Source organism: Bufo gargarizans, chromosome 3 (assembly GCF_014858855.1).
Source record: "Bufo gargarizans isolate SCDJY-AF-19 chromosome 3, ASM1485885v1, whole genome shotgun sequence".
In the NCBI taxonomy this organism is placed as follows: Eukaryota; Metazoa; Chordata; class Amphibia; order Anura; family Bufonidae; genus Bufo; species Bufo gargarizans.
In genome coordinates, this window is record NC_058082.1 from 72,724,169 (window position 1) to 72,738,606 (window position 14,438).

The 14,438-nt window shown below is 43.0% G+C and overlaps 1 protein-coding gene across 11 annotated transcripts in view; it reads right to left on the bottom strand.

Moving 5' to 3' along the window:
- NBEA (neurobeachin) overlaps positions 1 to 14,438 on the bottom strand; it is a 580,876-nt gene that overhangs the window by 331,913 nt on the left and 234,525 nt on the right. For 5 of the 11 annotated variants that reach the window (XM_044287231.1, XM_044287228.1, XM_044287224.1 and 2 more), the window contains 4 exons: positions 13,323 to 13,540; positions 9,887 to 10,040; positions 9,520 to 9,543; positions 1,306 to 1,486 (listed from right to left, as the gene is read on the bottom strand). In XM_044287231.1, coding sequence (XP_044143166.1) covers positions 1,306 to 1,486; positions 9,520 to 9,543; positions 9,887 to 10,040; positions 13,323 to 13,540 — 577 coding nt within the window. The remainder of the gene's footprint in view (positions 1 to 1,305; positions 1,487 to 9,519; positions 9,544 to 9,886; positions 10,041 to 13,322; positions 13,541 to 14,438) is intronic. The other 6 variants (XM_044287232.1, XM_044287229.1, XM_044287225.1 and 3 more) reach the window with 2 other exon arrangements.

Here is a 14,438-nt window from a genome sequence, read left to right on the forward strand (position 1 = left end):
TACTATAATTTAGAGGGGGCTGTCCAACTTGAACAATCAATTTTGTTAAAGGGGTTGTCCAGGTTCAGAGATGAACCCAGACATATCCCCATCTTCTCCCCTCCAGCATTTTATGCTCCAATGCTCTCCTTTGCCCTGCGCTGAATTGTGAAGAGCAAAGGCTTTTTTTTTTTTAATCCGCCTAGCAGTGAGCCCGGTGACTTCACTGGCACTAATGGGCAGGCTGTAAGACGGCTAGGGCAGCGCTAAAGCCTGTCCATCTGAGCTGGTGACCTCACTGGGAACACTGGTGGGCGGAAGGGCAAGCGAAAGCACCAAAGCTTGAACTGCTCCGATGCTCATATCAGGAAGGCAGAAGGAGTGAAGATGGGGATATGTCTAGGTTCAGCTCTGAACCCGGACAACCCCTTAATAGAATGGTATGAAAATAAGGTGCTCATGGGGCATCCCCATTCTGGGATTCACAAGGATCAGTCGTGATTTGTGGGCAATGCTCCCCGTTTTAATGCACCAGCAGGCACACATGCATGTCCACCTCTCAATTCTATTCTACGGGACACCTGAAGATAGCTGAGTTCTTGTCTATCTACGAGAGCCCCATGCATGACTGCCACTCCATTGCAAGGGGAAGAATGAGCCCTTGTTCTCGTGATCGGCAAGGGCAAAACAAAACAATCTGACAATTGAGGAGTTCATAGGACATCCTCTTTCGAGATTGGGAACCCACTGGTCATGAGCACAGCAGGACTGGACCACGGCGCTGTCTCTTTATTCACATTTCTACCCTAACAGTACTTTATTAGTAGTGCTTTGCTTATGCCTAAAACTTCACAATGGTGCCAGTATTAAAAAAAAATCTGAAAAAGAAGGCGCCTTTCCAAGCCCCATCAAATCAAAACAGGTTAATGCACGGTGACAGGTCCACTTTGAGTTTAGATAAGCTGCAGCTGTGAGTGGAATGAAAATACCTTGTAGAAAATAAATGCATTTCTACTTTAAAGAACACAATTCTGAAACCTCTTTCCCTTCTCTACTGGGGATTGGAACTCATGAATTCATCCCATTGTTCAGCGCTGTATAATAAGGCTGCACAGCAGGTGATTTATAAATATATAATATCACAGCAGATCTAGAACTAGGTCAGAACCTGAAATGCAGCCATGTACTCCACTCCTACAGACGAGCAGTTCTTAACCCTTTCCATCATACAGCGGCAGAGAATACGGAGGGAGGGTGTGGGTGGCTGAGCTATCCAGCACACAAATGGTTGCCAGACACCATCTGCACTATACAGCATGAACTTACCAAGCCTCAGGCACTGTCGCATTAAGCCACCAGAAGACATGTTTTTCTCTGCTTCAATTTCACTGAAATTCAGGGAGCTGGCGAAAACCAGGACATCGACCATGGCCATGAGACGGCTGAGGAAAGTCACGGCGGTCTCCGATGACATCCCCTGTGTCACTTCTATATTCTCCAGCTCAGTCTTAAAATACAAAAATAAAAAATGACAATCTGATTCTACTGCCGTGATCGGTAATTGCTCAGCCCCCCATGACAGAGAGAGAGGGGCTATGCACTTGGCCAAAGGCTAAAGACAGAACATATTAGAGCAAGCATGTCACAAAAACACACAAAGTCCGGACAGGGGCTTCATATGCAGACAAAACAATGTTATTCTAAGACAAAATGGCAATAAAAATTAATAGTAAAGAACAAGGTGTTCCTACATGCAAAGGAAGAACAGACTTTATCTGACACCAAGAGGTCGAAGCAGGTCAGACGTGAACAAACATAGCGGTAATAGGAAGTGTACGTGTTGTACATCTTGTCAAATGTAAGCCTATGTTCACACTTGCGTTATGGGGTGCGGACACAGAATCCATCAAGCTTCTGCTATTTTTCCAGTAAGAATAACAGTCTGCAGAATTAATCTTGCTGTCAAAAACACAGAACCCCAGATGAGGTCCGTAAGAGTGCGCGAGTTTACGAAATGGGATAGTCTATATGACCATTTAAAAGGGGTTGATCCATCATGGAGATTTATCACGTATCCACAGGAAAGATGATCCCTGGGATCCTCACACTCACTAAGAATGGAGGTCCTGAGCCCCACATTCCTGCTCAATGCATGACCACAGGGAGGAGGAGTTTGAATGGTGCGGTGGTCGAGCATGTCTGGTGTAGTTCCATTTAAAGTGTATGGGACATATGGACCACCAGCATAATGATCATGGGGGTCCCTGCTGTCGGGCCCCCAGCAATCAAGCACGTATCTGATGATTTCATTGATCACACTTCAGTGCACACACTAGGAGGATGAGTTTGTAAGACACAGTATGTCATACGGCATTTCTTCAGGATAAATTTCTGACTAAACATTCTGCACAAAATATCAAGTAATTCAATAACGCATAGGCGTTATTGAATTTCATTATAACAGAGTTATAACGGAATTCAAGGACAGAATGCAAAACAGGAACCTTTGAGAGGCATTCCATTTTGCTCCGTCCTAATACATGTCTATGGGGGCACAAAATGGTTCCGTTATACATGATGGAAAAAACTGTCGACAGGACTATTTTTTCCATCATGTATGACGGAACCAAACGGAACAGTTATGTGTCCCCACAGACCTGTATTAGGACGGAGCAAAACGGAATGCCTCTCAAAGGTTCCCATTTTGCATTCCGTCCTAAAATTCTATTATATTTCTGTTATGACGGAACCTATAACGGAATTCAATAACGCCAATGCGACCCTGCCCTAACATCGTAAATAATCTGCTTTCTTCTTCAAATCATTAACTGATTATTTTTCCCCATAAATATAATTTCAGAATTCTGCTGGTGTCTAGTCACTAGAGAGCAGTGCACTGTGGGAGCTCAGATGACAGGGGTTATCCAGGAAAATATATTTATGACTTATTCTCAGGCTAGGTCATCAGTATCAGATATGCAGGTGTGCGACATCTGGGACCCCCACCGATCAACTGTCCACCGATCAAGAAGTCTTGATCTTTGCAGCCTCTTCCTTGGCCAGTGACATCACTGTACATCAGTCACATGGACTATTTAGACCAAAAATGTGGGTTACAAAAAACAACGAAAGATGACAAACCACATAAACCCCTCTAAACAAATCTAGCTCAGCAAAATGAAATAACCTACAACGAAACACTGAGGCTAATTAGCTATAAAAATTACTATTTTATATATCTCCTCAGGAAGACCGCACAACCCGACACGCGTTTCGGTGGAAACCTTCCTCTGGGGGCCAAGTCACATGGACTAGATGCAGCTCAGCCCCAGTCAAGTCAATGGGGTTCAACTGCAATACCAAGGACTGCCACTAAACGATCTACAGCGCTGTAATTAGAAAGCTGCTGGAAGCCTGCACCGCTCACCAGATCTCTGGCGAATGCAGCTGCTCCCTGAGACAGCTAATCGGCAGGGGTGCCGGTACTTGGACCCCTGCTGATGTAAGAATGATGACCTATCCTGATGATTAGTCATTATCCGTTCCCGGACAACCCCTTTAAGGATAAATCAGCTGTTATGTCACATGGCTGACGCTGGGGTGGAGCTTAGCTGCTGTCTGTTTCCAACGGCAACAAGCAGAATTCTGAAAGCATAGACAAAAACACATTAACTAATGTAAACAGCAAAGCAAAGACTATGACAAGTTATTAAACTTCTGTAAGTAGATTATAATTGTAAAATGCTGTTACAAGTGGACTTATGCCTTACATTTAATTGAAACCTAAAAAGACGGTATGACAGGTCTCACCCATTGTAAATGTGGTAACCTATGCTGGAATATTGCATCTATGTAACCACACCTCTCAGCAAAAAATAATCTGTGAGATTGGGAGAATAACCTAGTATAATGAAACTGCAAAAAAAGGGGGGTCAATGAGCACATCCCAATGCGCAGGTGCACGCCGCCATGGCTAGAAACATGAACAAAAAACCAATGCAACAGCACACTGCAAACACAAATAACATACAATAATGCCATAGTTAGAGAAAATATTCTGGTGCTAATGCTACGCTTATTTTGTACATTTGAAATTCTTGGCAAATATATTTTATACAAAATAATTTGGGCCCGTCTGCCAAACGTCAAGGCGATCTCTGTAAGATGGGAACCTAACTCTAAATAGTACCTGTTATGTGCCATAACGGCCACAACAAAATTCAGGGGGTTCAGGTTCCACATGCATGCCTTTTACCATTTTTTGGGGGGCCACTGATTCATCACACAAAATGTCTGACCACGCTGCATCCAGAGGCAGTAAACAAACACATAAGACAATCAGCACTCTGCCAATCATCTTCATAGGATCAAACAGGAATGGTTGTATCTGCTAGAATGGTGCCTGAGACACAAAGCCGTAACAGCAATGTAAAAAAATATACAACCCTTGACCAGACAAACTTGAAGCATGGTAACTACAAAGCAAATGCTCAAATTTTGCCAGAAGGTTCATGCGATAGGTGGTGGTTGGTCATTACTGGCAGACACACAGGCGGCTCTGACTCAGCTTTATCTTTTGATCAGCCAACAAAAAATCCAACTTGTTTCCTTGTGATCAGTCAGCTGGGCGTGTTTTATCACCCTCTAAGGGCCCATTTACACGGGTCGAGGATCAGGCCAATTATCGGGAATGAACATTAGGGTGCTGCTACACATCCAGGTTAGTTGATGCACTTTTTAAGCCAAAATCAGGTATGGACCACAACAGGATAGAAAGTATAACTAATTCTTCTCTCCTCTCTTTTGAATACACTCCTGATTTTGGCTTCAAAGACTGCATAAAAAAAACCTGAGCGTTTGCAGTGACCTTAGGATGAATACTCGTTCCCGATATAACTGTCCCCGGTAAATGTGCTGGCAACCAACCGGCAAACAAGCAAACATTTGCTTGTTGGATGATACGATTGTTTTATGTGAAACACAAAAAAAAAAAATGATGGAGTACTGTGTACAGTTCTGGGCTCCTGTAAACAAGGCAGACATAGCAGAGCTGGAGAGGGTTCAGAGGAGGGCAACTAAAGTAATAACTGGAATGGGTGGACTGCAGTACCCTGAAAGGTTATCAGAATTAGGGTTATTCACTTTAGAAAAAAAGACGACTGAGGGGAGATCTAATTACTATGTATATATATATATATATATATATATATATATATATATATATATATATATATATATAAGGGGTCAGTACAGAGATCTCTCCCATCATCTATTTATCCCCAGGACTGTGACTGTGACGAGGGGACATCCTCTGCGTCTGGAGGAAAGAAGGTTTGTACACAAACACTAAAAAGGATTCTTTACGGTAAGAGCAGTGAGACTATGGAACTCTCTGCCTGAGGAGGTGGTGATGGTGAGTTCACTAAAAGAGTTCAAGAGGGGCCTGGATGTATTTCTGGAGCGTGATAATATTGCAGGATATAGCTACTAGAGAGGGGTCGTTGATCCAGGGAGTTATTCTGATTGCCTGATTGGAGTCGGGAAGGAATTTTTTATTCCCCTAAAGTGGGGAAAATTGGCTTCTACCTCACAGGTTTTTTTTTTTGCCTTCCTCTGGATCAACTTGCAGGATGACAGGCCGAACTGGATGGACAGATGTCTTTTTTCAGCCTTATGTACTGTGTTACTATACCTTACTGATGCTCCCTTTAATTCTATATACTCTATTCTACATAATGGTTGCACCCAGTGGACTTATGTAACAGGTGCTTGACATCTGCTAAACATCTATATTACAGGAAACTTCCTAAATCCATTAATATGGCTACAGATTTCCATACACCCAACTCATCTCATACAGTGGTGAATGATATATACTTTCTCCTAAAGATGAGCCGCTAGGAAAAGTCAAATCTCAGGGGGTGATGCTAGAGAAGGGACTACTCTCCGCACATGGAGGCCTGCTGATTCTGGTATGCGGGGCCTCACTAACACAGATCTCACATTTCTGACACTTTGCACTACGTACCAAAGGGGACAGACTGCAGAAAAATGCATCATCTGTCATAGAACTGGCTATCGGCCACAGAAAATCATTTTCCAACATGGCCGCCGTTTTGGGAAGATACGTAGTTCAGTTAGGTTCCTTAAGGGCACATGCACACACAACCATTGGATGTTTTGCAGTCCGCAAACTGTGGATCTGAAAACCACGGATACCGGTCGTGTGTGCCGCATTCTGCGGAACGCAACATCCTGCCCTCTATAGAACTGTCCTATACTCGTCCGCAAAACGTACAAGAATAGGACATGTTCTATTTTTTTTGCCGAAAGGAAATACGGATGCGAATATCTTTCACAGCCCCAATGAAGTGAATGAGTCTGCATCTAACCCGCAAAAACTGCGTATCCGATGCGGACCAAAAATACATTTGTGTGCATGCGCCCTAAAAATGTGTAGGCTACAGACACCCCTCTAGCTAGATTGAAATCTATAAAACAAACACACTTTTTGCTGACATAGTAAAGTAGTATTCCAGCCAAAGGCATATACGCCACATATTTCAAATACTCCATAAGACTACCGGATTCTCCTACAGAAACATCCCAGCGTAATACAGTTCCAGCAAAGTGTACAAGTCTTATGTACACGTTGCATTTTTGTTCCGTAAGGCCTCATGCACACGGCCGTTTAGTTTTTTGCGGATCTGCAAAAAACGGAAGCCGCCCGTGTGCTTTCCGCAATATATATTTTTTTTTTTTGCGGGGCCTCGGAACGAAGCAACAGATGCGGACAGCACACGGAGTGCTGTCCGCATCTTTTCCGGCCCCATTGAAGTGAATGGGTCCGCACCCGAGCCGCAAAAACTGCGGCTCGGATGCGGAGCCGAAAAACAGTCGTGTGCATGAGGCCTAAGGAAATTGACCTGACGCGCCGATTTTGAAATCTGCAGCATGTCAGTTCTTTTGTGCAGATTTAAGCCTTTTTAATGCACAGAAATTGGTGCAGAATATCTGCTACACGGTGCACACCAATGTGCAGGTAGCCTAAATGTCTGACAGATGGAGTCCCACGGATAATGAAAGCCCTAAAGTTATGGTGGCTGGCCTCATTTTGCCATATAAATCATTTTTATTTGCCTGTGCAACCTTCAGCACTCCAGCTGCTGTGAAACTACAATTCCCAGCAGACATACCGGGTCGGTTGCTGTTGCAACTCCCACAGAAGTTGAAAGGAGGATTCTGGGAGTTGTAGTTTCAGAACAGCTGGAGTGCCAGAGGTTGCCGATCCCTGCACTAAATTATAATGTAATATGTATAGCTAGCTCTTGTCGACATCTGCTCATCTTAGTGGTGGTCGATATGTGCTAAAAATCCAAAGTCAGGGACCTTTTTTAAAGGGCATCTGTCAGCAGATTTGTCCCTAAGAAACTGGCTGACCTGTTTCATGCGTATTGGTCCCATATTCATATGTGTCCGCACTGCTGAGAAAAATAATGTTTTAATGTATGTAAATGAGCCTCTAGGAGCAACGGGGGCGTTGTCATTACACCTAGAGGCTCAGATCCCTCTGCAACTGCCATGTCCTCTACATTTTAATTGACAGGGCGGAGGTGTGATAATGTTTTCACTGCTTGGCCCTGTCAATGTGCAGAAGGCGCGGCAGTTGCAGAGAGAGCAGAGCCTCTAGGAGTAACGGCAACACCCTGTTGCTCCTACAGGCTCATTTGCATACATTAAAACATCACTCTTCTCAGCAATGCGGGCACATATGAACATGGGACCAACACAGATGCCTTCAGCTGCCAAGAGCACATGTAACAGGTCAGCCAGTGTCATAGGGACAAATCTGCCGACAGATGTCCTTTAATCCCAATAGATGGGTCTCTCAGAGACACCACTGTAAAGTTCCTAAAAACATAGTACATAGGAAACTTCACTCTCACTGCGGATTGACTCTGGAAGCAACATGAAAATGGTTCTTCAGGAGCTCCACAGATTGGGTTTCAAAGGCTGAGCAGCAGGACACAAGCCCAAGATCTCCACACTCCATGTCAAGCCTCACCTGGAGTGGAGGAAATCACTGCACCATAGGACTACAGAGCATCACTTTCTGAAGAGCTGAAGGCCGTTGTACCATCTGATTATATTATATCTACTTTCTTCTCAAGCACACAGCGCTAGGTTTGGGGAATTATATCTATCTAAGGATATTCCACCTTTCATTTTCCAAAGGAGCTCTGAAAAGTGGTTATCTACCCCCTAAAATGCCTCCCCTATACGCCCAGGCCCCTCACAGAGGCTCCCCTGCACCCACATCGATTCTGAAGCCTGCCGCTGCATCTCCCCTTCGCGTGGATAAAAACATCCGGAGACGGGGGGGGGAGGGGGGGGGGATGTCAGCCAATAGCAGGCCGCGAAGGGAACGCGCCTGCCCAGGATGGTGACGCTAGGGAAGCTCTTTGCCGTCGCGGCTGCTATTGTTTTCATCTGTGCAACGGGGAGATGCATCGGTGGCCACACGAGCATCAGAAGCGACGTGGGTGCCAGGGAGCAGGTAAGTACAACCTCTCTGAGGGGCCTGGACGTATGGGGAGGCATTTTAAGGGTTGGATAACCCCTTTAAAGATGGGATCTGATTGGTTGCTATTTGCAAACAGGCCAGTTTTCCTTTATACCAGTTTTGATAAATCTCCACCAAGTCCGATATATCGAAAAGTTCCCAACGTGTGGACTAATAGGTGGAGTAAATGCAGACACCACTGGCCTGGGGTTCGGTTGGATATCATTCCCCCATCTGATCACATTATAGCAATGAAATTACTTATTCGTCTGTATGAAATGACCGCACACACAAAAAAAAATAAAAAAAATAAAAAAATTATATATATATATATATATATATATATATATATATATATATAAATCTAAGCAAACACTTTAAAGGGGCTGTTTAGTCTTATGCACAAATAAATCACTGCATAATTAACAATATGCATTGCCCCTTACCACTTTCAAGATTTCTGCTTTCTGTCAGTGAATGGAAATCATATTTGAATGCAGAGTCTGAAAACCTATCCTGGTCTTGTCCTTCTCCCACAGCTAAGGGTTTGTTACAGTGTATGATGTAGTCCTGGAACAGACCACAGCAGCAGACTGAAAAGCTGGAAGGGTAAGGTCACAAGCAGCAGAAATTTATGGCGCAGATCTTGCCGCCGGGCTGGGTTTTCAGTCTCTGAATGTAAGCAATGAAAAAGTCTGTTCTTTGACAGGAAGCAGATATCCTGGATACAATAAGAAATGAACACCCAAAGTATATAATATACAGTGATGACTTTTCATTATACAAAGAAAGCACTTTATTGACATGAGATTTGACATCCCCTTTAACGTCACGTCTAGCATGAATATGAGTAATGACATGTGTATAAACTTTTATACACGCATGCGTCAGAGTTAGAAAAAACGTAATACTGCCGAGTATAAGGCACACAACATACAATGAGGGGGTAATGAAAAATAATAAAAAAGGAAACTTACATCAGATATACTAACCTTAGAACCCTGGACATGAAAAAGACACACAGACAACAGACCACAACAGTACAAGAAAAAGAAAAGCATTAAAATCCAAATGAAAAATCAAAGTGAAAACAACGTAAATCTACTGCATTATCTAATACTAAACACATCAGCCAGTAAATAAATTAATCAAATAATATAAATGGCTAATGTTCTAATTACATTTTAAAAATAATAATAAATAAAAATCGCAAATCACTTGAAATAAATCTAAGAAGATTTCAATGTTAATATATACTGAATATAAACTTAACTAAAAGCATCAGCAGCAATTAAAACGAATTGTATTCTCTCAAGGACCACTAGATGGCGACATTGTACTTACAGTTGGTGATGTGGCTGCAGACAACAAAGGCAGTATTCCTCCGCAGGCAATGATGATGTTATCTACCATTTGGGAGATCAGGTGGATGGTGTTGTGAACAAAGATAATGTTTTCGTTGCTATTGACAAAGTCCATGACAGATTTTGTGGAATGGCTGTGGAAGAAAGGATTGTCATGAGATGGTACATCTGGAAAAAGCAATCTGCATAAATATTCTGCTGGTGCGTTAGGGATATGCAAATAGTTTCCAGTGCAAACTTCATAAGAGCCGAAAACGGAAAAATGTGCAAGATATTCTTTATGGTTAAAGACACATGCACCAGAAAAAAACGTAATGAGCACAAGCAGTGGGCGCTCTCAGGATCATAATGATAAGCTGTAAGCATAATGAGGGACGCAACAGCAAGAAAACATCAAGTGCACAGGTAGGAGTTAAAATAAAATGGGGGCACACAGTACTCAGATCGCATGCTCAGACTGGAAGGATAGATTCGGCATTGCAGTATTTTGAATGTCTGATCCGGCACTAATACATTCCTATAAGAAAAAAATGCTGGATCCGGCATTCAGGCAAGTCTTCAGTTTTTTTGGCCGGAGATAAAACCGCAGCATTTGAACCGTCAAAAAGACTGAACTGAAGACATCCTGAACGGATTGCTCTCCATTCAGAATGCATGGGGATAAAACTGATCAGTTATTTTCCGGCATTGAGCCCTTTTTACGGAACTCAGTGCCGGAAAAGAAAAACGCTAGTGTGAAAGTCCCCCAAGTTAACTTCCTACATTGTGTTAGGAAAACACCCCACAGTTGGAGAATGCCTGCCCCCAGATTATTCTTCTTCAAGGGCATGTTCACACCACTATTGCGTTTTGTGGAAAAGCCTGGTGTGGAATCCATGGAAGAAATCTGAGGCCTCGGATTTCTGCTGCAGATTTGGAGCCTGAACATGGGCCTGCGGGTGAATTCACTCGATTCAATGGAGCTAATCTGCTTGTGGTTGTTTCCCATACTTCACAATACTGTTTTTCCCTGACGTGTGCTGTCCGCATATACTATGGACAGGACATATACCCCCTGACTGATTTGAATGCGTCTGTTTACACATCAGTATATTTTACAGTGAAAAAAATCTGTGAAAAAATCCCGGAGACATGCGCTACTTTCGTCTGTGATGCGGACCAAACACGCCCATTACAGTCTATGGGTCAGTGAAAAAACACAGACACAACACGGAGGGCATCAATGGTTGGTCCCCTTTGCAATGACCACTAATAGGAGATGCTCTGGAAATTAATTTTCATCTAAGCAGTGTCCGTGGAATACGCATGACACACGGACCAAACACTGATATCTTCACGGGTGAAACATGCACTGATTTTTCAAGGACATCAAACAGACATGGAAATGTCGAGGCCTTAGTCAAAAATCAGATCTGCAGCGGTTTCCCAATGAGAACAGCGGGGCATGTACAGGACATGGATTTTGGAGTGGAGTTTTCATATAAATCATTCTCATAGAAAAAGACCTGAAAAGCTATTACTATTTGTTTTAATGTATTTATAGTGTTTCTAACAAAAAAAAATATATACAGTACAGGCCAAAAGTTTGGACACACCTTCTCATTCAAAGAGTTTTCTTTATTTTCATGACTATGAAAATTGTAGATTCACACTGAAGGCATCAAAACTATGAATTAACACATGTGGAATTATATACATAACAAAAAAGTGTGAAACAACTGAAAATATGTCATATTCTAGGCTCTTCAAAGTAGCCACCTTTTGCTTTGATTACTGCTTTGCACACTCTTGGCATTCTCTTGATGAGCTTCAAGAGGTAGTCACCTGAAATGGTCTTCCAACAGGTTCAGGTCTTGTGACTGTGGAGGCCAGGTCATCTGGCGCAGCACCCCATCACTCTCCTTCATGGTCAAATAGCCCTTACACAGCCTGGAGGTGTGTTTGGGGTCATTGTCCTGTTGAAAAATAAATGATGTTCCAACTAAACGCAAACCGGATGGAATAGCATGCCGCTGCAAGATGCCGTGGTAGCCATGCTGGTTCAGTATGCCTTCAATTTTGAATAAATCCGCAACAATGTCACCAGCAAACCACCCCCACACCATCACACCTCCTCCTCCATGCTTCACGGTGGGAACCAGGCATGTAGAGTCCATCCGTTCACCTTTTCTGCGTCGCACAAAGACACGGTGGTTGGAACCAAAGATCTCAAATTTGGACTCATCAGACCAAAGCACAGATTTCCACTGGTCTAATGTCCATTCCTTGTGTTCTTTAGCCCAAACAAGTCTCTTCTGCTTGTTGCCTGTCCTTAGCAGTGGTTTCCTAACAGATATTCTACCATAAAGGCCTGATTCACACCGTCTCCTCTTAACAGTTGTTCTAGAGATGTGTCCGCATGTGAGCCAGTTTCTTTGTAGCGCTTGATGGTTTTTGTGACTGCACTTGGGGACACTTTTCCCAATTTTTCGGACTGACTGACCTTCATTTCTTAAAGTAATGATGGCCACTCGTTTTTCTTTACTTAGCTGCTTTTTTTCTTGCCATAATACAAATTCTAACAGTCTATTCAGTAGGACTATCAGCTGTGTATCCACCTGACTTCTCCACAACGCAACTGATGGTCCCAACCCCATTTATAAGGCAAGAAATCCCACTTATTAAACCTGACAGGGCACACCTGTGAAGTGAAAACCATTTCAGGTGACTACCTCTTGAAGCTCATCAAGAGAATGTCAAGAGTGTGCAAAGCAGTAATCAAAGCAAAAGATGGCTACTTTGAAGAACCTAGAATATGACATATTTTCAGTTGTTTCACACTTTTTTGTTATGTATATAATTCCACATGTGTTAATTCATAGTTTTGATGCCTTCAGTGTGAATCTACAATTTTCATATTTATGAAAATAAAGAAAACTCTTTGAATGAGAAGGTGTGTCCAAACTTTTGGTCTGTACTGTACATTTTATCAATATTTAGTCCATGGGTTCCTCTTAATGGAGGCATTCTCTGAAGAGCATCAGTCTCCTTCACCCTTTGGCAGCTGAGAATATAATCCCTTCTTACTTCCCCTTCAGAAGAAGTCTTTTCAGCCATACTGCCATGCTATTGCAGGGCTCTGCTCCTTTCCCGACAATAGAGGATTACTATGCAGAGACCTGGCTGTGGGGAGAACGACTAAACATGAGTCTGCACCAGCACTCAGCTCATTAGGTGGATGTGCATATTGCTATATGCTTTGAACACCAGGGTGACTCCATACTAGGTAAGTAAATGTCAAAACTCTTCACTGGATTGTTTGCTTCATTTTATGTGATCTGTACAATGAATATGATAGGTATAAATATGCACGGAGCATGTCCCATGGCAGAGCTCTGTGTACCAGCCTGGTGATTGATAGGTCAAACAATTATTACCTTCTCCAAACATGGACGTCCGTCTCTAACGCAAACAGCAGATCTGTTAATAATCGTTGGTGCATGGGGGACCATTTGAACTCAGGAATACGGAACATCGTAGTTCGTGGACCAGGGCTGAACTGCCGCCGCTGCTCCTCAGTCATCGGCATGCCACGGAACCCCAAATCCACACGCAAGTCTCGCTCATGTTGACTGATAATTCGGCCCTGGATGGCCTAAGACAAAAGAAAAATAAGACAGTGAGAGAAGAAACAAGAAACCTTGTGCATACAGCGGCAAGGAACGTTCGTATCTGCTGGGAACTGTGGGGGACATTTATTAAAGCTTATATGCCACCACCCTAGCATAAAAAAGTTGCAAATTAGGTGCAAATGATATTTGCAACTTTTTGAGCTTCTCCACACTTTTGAATAGCGGCAAGAAAAAGGGCGGGGACTTATGGTGGGGGGTGCAACTTGGCAGAGCCCACCAGTATAATTTGCGCCAGAAACTGCAAAGAAGCCAGGAAATTTTGAAGTAGAACTTTAAAGAAGGTCTGGATTTTTGTACCTGATTTGACAATTACAATAAGCGCTCATGCACACGACCGTTGCCTGTGCAGTCCGCAAATTGCAGATACCAGTCGCGTGCATTTGCGGAACGGAACTTCCTGCCATTTAAAGACCAGTCCTATATTGTCCGTAATACAGACAATAATTGGACATGTTCTATTTTTCAAAACGGAAAAGGAATGCACACGGAGTATATCCCATATTTTATGTGGACCCACCAAAGTGAATGGATCCGCATATGGGCTGCAAAAAACGGAATGGAAACGGAAAACAAATAAGTTTGTGCGCATGAGCCCTAACAGTCAAGTCATGTTGGGAGAGGAAGCTGCTAATATCCACTTATGATGACCAGAGGTTCCCATCATGGAGAAGAGTAAGTCTACGACTCTCCACCAGCAGTGTTTCCAGCATATACAGTAAGTTAGTGGAAGCTAAAATACAGGTCCCCATGTTACCCTCCAATACTTTATCTGGGTCCCCTTATAGGAAATCTTGACCAATAAATAATGAAGCTCAGATTATTATTATTTTTTTGTCCTAAATAGAGAACCTTGTCTATAAA